General features: G+C 27.3%; 2 protein-coding genes across 2 annotated transcripts in view; both read right to left on the reverse strand.

Annotated features, from left to right (window-relative positions):
- Window positions 1-898, reverse strand: part of LOC107638169 (small heat shock protein hspM) — a 1,012-nt gene extending 114 nt beyond the window's left edge. Inside the window, exons 1-2 of the mRNA XM_016341336.2 lie at window positions 594-898; window positions 1-503 (exon numbers count right to left, since the gene is read on the reverse strand). The exon at window positions 1-503 is cut by the window's left edge and continues 114 nt beyond it. Of these exons, the coding sequence (XP_016196822.1) occupies window positions 73-489 (417 nt within the window). The 5' untranslated portion in view covers window positions 490-503; window positions 594-898 and the 3' untranslated portion in view covers window positions 1-72. The remainder of the gene's footprint in view (window positions 504-593) is intronic.
- LOC107635503 (light-harvesting complex-like protein OHP1, chloroplastic) overlaps window positions 4,971-6,461 on the reverse strand; it is a gene marked incomplete in the record, with an annotated part of 2,181 nt that continues 690 nt past the window's right edge. The window contains 1 exon segment of the mRNA XM_016338990.2: window positions 4,971-5,781. Coding sequence (XP_016194476.1) covers window positions 5,713-5,781 — 69 coding nt within the window.

Consider the following 6,461-nt stretch of genomic DNA (forward strand, 5'->3'; position numbering starts at 1 on the left):
CATATACAAAGAAAAAAAAAAGATAATAATAATAATAAAAAAAAAGAATAGAATAGAATAGAATAAGAATACTCATTTTTTACTTCTGTTGTTGTCAACACGTTTCTTCTCTTGTTTGCTTGAATTCTTCTTCTTGCTTCCATGGTGATGATGATGATGATCTTGATGTTTATCTTTCTTGGAAAATGTGTTGTTGTTGTTGTTGTTGTAATGAATTGGACCAGAGGAAGCATCTGAAGCCATTGAATCATCACTCTCTTCTTCATCAACTTTCTTTCCTTTTCTCCTATTATTATTATTATTTTTATTATTACTATTACTAACATAATCATGATTATGATGATGATCATAAACATTCTCAACATTGCTGCACCCAACATCATAATCCTCATCTTCTTGCATTGGAGATTCAATATACATAGTCCAACCAGATTCACTACTGCTACATCCTTCAGCTCCACCACCCCATATTTGTTTATATGAATCCATAATAATAATTATATCTAAATAGAAAAAAAAAATATGAATATGAGAAGATAGATAGATAGAACTATAGCATAATAAGAATAATGAAGATAGAACTATAAACTTACATTAATAGATAGAGCTTCAAAAGTTAAAGGGTCCAAAAGGGTGGTAATGAAAAAAAAAAAATGTGGTAGATGCATAGCACTTTGCTCCAAAAGGCTTAAATTCAAGGGAGGAACCAGGAAGGTTCCTTATAAAAAGAAAATTATAAAAAATGAAAAAAAAAAAAAATTGGGAGCATGAAATAAACAAAAGGAATGTTGGGGCTTGCAGTCTTTGGTCATAAAACGTATCTATAAATAATAATTGTTTTTAACCTCTGTCGTTGTCATGTTAATTAGAAAAATAAAATATATTTATATCAAAATTAAACTCTCTAATTTAATTTATGAGAAAAGAATAAATATGTCCCTGATTTTTTGTGCCGCAGACATTTTTGTTCTTGACCATTGAAAAATACTTTTAAATTAGACATTTGGACGGATCAGTCTCTGACGGAGGCATTTGGACGGATGGACTGATCCGTCCAAGTTTTGTGAAGATTAGAAACTTAAAAGTATTTTTCAATGGTCAAGGACGAAAATATCCGCGGGACAAAAGGTCAGGATCTATTTGTCCTATTCTCTTAATTTAATTTTGCATATAATACAGTTGGACATTGCACAAGGTTGACAACTAGAAAAAGAATGTAAAATCATGGTCCTTGAATATGCTATTAATTATAGCAGTGCCACTTTTTTTTATTTTTTTTTATTTTTAACTTTGTGTTATGCATGTGTCTATGATTGCATCAAAAAAAATTCTTTGTCTTGTCTATAGTAAACAGGCTAATCTATTTCTTTTTCAAGTACATGTGTTTGTTAATATTAATGTATGTTCTATTCTCTGTATCTTAAATATAAAAATAAATAAATAAATAAAGGAGTATCTTCTTGGATGAGAAGGTTCAAGAATCAAAATTAAACTCATCAACCTAATGAATTAATTTCATTTTCTTGATCATCACAAAAACAAGAATGCACTTATTCAATTATTCACTAATTTAAACAACACAAATATTTTTTTATAATTTAGTTAAAAATTAAATAATTCTTTTTTGTTTTTAATTTAATATAATATAGATTGGTTGGTCTACAAACTTTGTGTGTATACATATGTTAATGATAATGATAATTAATATGAATATTATTATATGATGGCAGGTCATTGTTGGTAAAGGGTTGTTGGCTAAACTTTGTTTAGGTGGGATGTGATCATGCTAACCACAAAGTTAGACCACCCTTGAAAAGCCTACTAAGTTTGGCATTTAATCCTATGAGACAGGGAACTAAATTCATCAAAATAAAGCATCTTTTTTTGTCAAATATTTATTATAATCACATGTATGTTAACTTGAGTTGCTAATCTACCATTAATGTATTATATTAATTAGTTCGTATTATTTCTCTGAGTTTTACAAAACCTCTTTGTTTTTAATATCAATTACCGGTTAGTGAATTATTCTGGTGCCTTTTCCTGTAAAAGGATAAATACATTTATTTTATTCAACAACTATATAATTTAATCATAAGTCCTAGCTTGAACATAATTAGGGTAAACTACCAAAATACACCAGAATTATTTTATTATTGATAGAAAATTTTTTAAATTTTATTATTAACAAAAATATTCTCAAATAATTAATAAAAATATGTCAAAAATACACCCTTTGTGAACTAAGATGTTTTATATTAACAGAAAAAAAACATTTTTATCACATTTTTTAATAGTTTAAAAATATTTGTTTTAACAATAAAATTTAGAAGCATTTTTGTCAGCATAAAAATAATTTGGGTATATTTTTTGTGGTTTAGTTTTGATCATAATTCATATGGTTAAGTACGATTTTGGTCTCTAAAATATAGATTGAAAATTTTTTTTGTTCCCAACTTTTTTTTTTGTATATAAAATCGTCCTTAAGATTTAACTTGGTTTTAAAATCGTCTTTACCCTAAGGACCAAAATCATACGGAGGTGGCAGTAGAAGCGGAAGTAAAGGTGGATCGTAAATAGCTTCTTCTTCTTCCCTTTCTCCTTCTTTTTCTTTTCTTCCCCTTCACAGGAGCAGAAACACTCTCTTTCTCTTTTTTTTATTTTATAATTTTTTTGTTATGGGTAATTTGGTTTAAAATTTTAATATTTACGTAAAAAGTATGATTTTAAAACTTGGTTTTAAACCTTAGGGACGATTTTGTATGCAAAAAAAGTTAGGGACCAAAATTTTTTTTTACCTATACCTTAGAGACCAAAATCGTACTTAACCCTAATTCATAAGTGAGACATAGGTTATTTTTTGGATAAATGGCCTAATTTGTCTCTGAAAGATCATTCGTTCTTCAAATTAATCTCTAGAAGATTTTTTTTAATCAAATTCGTCCTCAAAGGTTTAAAATTAATCGCGTTAGTCCTTCTATCATTTTCTTTATTAACGGTACCAAAATTTATTAATGTGACACGTTAAGTGATACTATAAAACACGAATAGAAATTTTAATTGACTATTAGCATGATAAGTTTATAAAATTAATTAGATCAAATCAAAACCTAATTGGGGAAAAAACTTGAGGCATTGGAATCCCTCAATTTGGAGTTAATTTGATCTAATTTGAAATTAGATCAAATCAAAACCTAATTGGGAGGAGAACTTGAGGTATTGGAATCCTTCAATTTGGGGTTGATTTGATCTAATTTCAAATTAGATCAAATCAAAACCTAATTGGAGAGAGAACTTGAGGTATTGGATTCCCTCAATTTGTGGTTGATTTGATCTAATTTCATAAACTTATCATGTTAGCCACTAATTAAGAGTACTAGGTGTGTATTGCGATGTCACTTAACGTGTTATATCAACAAATTTTGACACTATTAGTAACGGAAGTGACAAAATGACTAAAATAACTAATTTAAAATATTTAAAGGGTGAATTTGATATCTTTCCAAGACTAATTTAAAAAATAAATAATCTTTCGAAAATTAATTTGATCATTTACTTATTATTTTTTAGTTAAAAATAATCAATGAGCAAAATAAGCTTGGTTTCAAATTTTTAACATCACTTAATTAAACTTGCTACTAATAGAATTACAGACATACAAAAGGAAACCTTTTTAATTTATTTTATTGGACAAGTAACGGTAATAAGAAGAGCAGTGCATTAAATTTAATTTATGTTACAAGTAATAATATAGGAAGTGGAGTAGAGAGAGGGTGAATGTATGTAGGTTAATAAAGTATAGGCGAAGCAATTGAAGATTTGATCTTTGCATTAAGTAGTCCTCAACTAGATTTGACTCAATAATTTTCCTTTTCCTTAACTTTTGAGCAAGCACAATGTAAGAGTAATCAATCATTATTCTTCTTGAATTGAACCATCTTTTGGCTTTATAAGGTACCTAGCTCCATATCCTTTGAATGTAATAATAATAATCACAATTCTTGCTTAGACAATTAAGCTGCCTCACCCCATAAACCATGTTAGTTGTCCTATTTATTTTGCCAAAATTTCAAAAATAAATAAATCAATAATAAAAAAAAATACAATGGTATATAATATAAGAGTTCGTTTATTTAATTAAACTAAAACAAGCTAATGGCGTCCAATTAGAAAATAAATCTTTTTCAGTCAATATCAGGAAATTTTTTTTAATCTTAAATTTTAAATCCTAAATTCTAAATCATAAATTTTCCAAAAAATAAGAGCTAAAAAATAATTTTAGAATAAAAAATTAGTTATCACTAACTAATTCAAAGTTAATTTTCTATACTTATTTTTTTAGATTATATAAAAATAAAACGACGTTTGAGTAGTTATTTTCTTCAAAGTTTGAATGACAATTCTCTCTTAAAAAGAGTATAATAAGTTTAACAACTCATCTAATAGTCAACTATAATAATGCTTCCAAAATCATGAAATGTTTATTTCAGAAGTACTTTAATTTGAGTAGTTGATGAAAGCTGTAAAGAACAACTATAAATAACGACTTTGCAATGGAATCAATCAACTAATAGCATTATAACAAATTAACAATACAAACAAAACCATGACAAAAAAGGAAGAAGATAGAAGTGGTTTTTTAAAGTATAAACGACAATAAAATTGGTCAAGGCCATTTATCCTAAACAATAATTCTTCAAATTTCAAAAGGCAACATCAATTTATAGCTTCTCTTTTTTGCTTTGAATTATTCGAATTGAACAACAACAAAATATTTTCATGCAAGCAACAATAATAATGAAATTAGACGATATGATGTTGATATGAATTTTTTTACCTTTAACTCGTTCTCTACATTAATTAATGTCAACCCTTGAGTCTTTAAACAAAATTAACTGACCATAGCAGAAGCAAATTAGTAGTAACAAAAGCTAAATTACTATTAAAATCTTTATATGTTTTTGTTTTTGTTTTTTTTTTTTTTTAATCAGTGGATTGGACAACCCCAATTCTAGGTACCCTAATGGATTAGACAAACTCCAATCCTAGATACACAACATATCCACATACTCTTCACATTTTTTACCACATTTTTTTTCTTTTTTTTTGGTCAGATGGATTAGTACCACATTTTTTTTCAATTACAATTTCTAGGGTTGTGGATTTTGAAGCCCAATATTATCCCAAACTATTTAAGAATGAACCCAAATACGATTAAATTCAGGATATGAAAAAATCCAGGCATTTGAGTTGGGCTTTTGGCCCGTTCCAATACCAAAAAAATAGAGTAATTTTTTGTAACAAAGCTATGATAACCCTATGACACAACATGGGCTTGAATCCCATTCTTACGCCAACGAGTCTTAACTCACATGGCATTTCGTCTCCTCCCCATCTCAAAGGTCTCGGGCTCAACTTCTACCAATAGCAATTCAAGAAGAAAAAATGGTAAGTATGTGAAGAACGTGTGGGTGTGTGTTGTACCTAGGATCGGAGGTTGTCCGATCTACCTGAAATACCTAGAATTGAGGTTGTCCAATTCACTGACAAAAAAAAAAATCTCATTCTTGACATTCTTACTTTTGAATTCATATTTTATCCCATAATTTTGAAACGTGTAGTACCAAATAACAAATCACTATGAAAATTGATTGTAGAGAACACGAAAATAAAGTGAAAAAATTGACTTTGACAAAAGTTTTTCATAAATGTTCAGAGAGGAATATCAAGGCCTTTGCCAACATCAACTCCAATGACTTGAAGTATTCCCTTGTTTATTATCTGCAACATATATATACCAACATTTCATAATAATCCAACTTAGCAAAAATGCTTTAGTTATGCAATCAATAGTGTAGTTAGAATGAAAAATGTTAAAGGTGAGAGAAAAAATCTAAAAATATATTATAATTTTGGATAAAAAATTGTTTTAGTTTCTAATATTTGAACTAAATCCTAATTTTATTTATAATGTTTGAAACATCCTATTATTATTCCAAACGTTTTATTTCGACCTAATTTAGTTTTTTGGTCAAACTTAAAATTTTTTCTTTTGAAAATATCGCTTCTTCCATTATGATTTTTTACTAGATAGCGACAAAATTATAATTGTAGTGATCATAATGACTATTGTAGTAATTTGAGAGTAAAAGAGACAAAATAATAACAGAAACAGGATAACAATAGAGAAAAAAAAGTATTTTTGGAAGAGAATTTTTTTAATTTTGATTATAGTCCTAAAACAGGACAAAATAAAATGTGAAATAAAAATAAGACGTTGTAAATGTTAAAAACAAAAACATGACTTATACATTGCAAATGTTAGGAAAGGAATTAGAATTTAGTTTAGATTAGAGATTAAGAGTACTTTAGTCTATAATTTATATTATCGTCCTATTATGATAATGTAACTTTTTTTTTTCTCTAAAAATCAAAATACAATATAAAAAAAAAAGTCTTCT

Source organism: Arachis ipaensis, chromosome B04 (assembly GCF_000816755.2).
Source record: "Arachis ipaensis cultivar K30076 chromosome B04, Araip1.1, whole genome shotgun sequence".
Classification (NCBI taxonomy): Eukaryota; Viridiplantae; Streptophyta; class Magnoliopsida; order Fabales; family Fabaceae; genus Arachis; species Arachis ipaensis.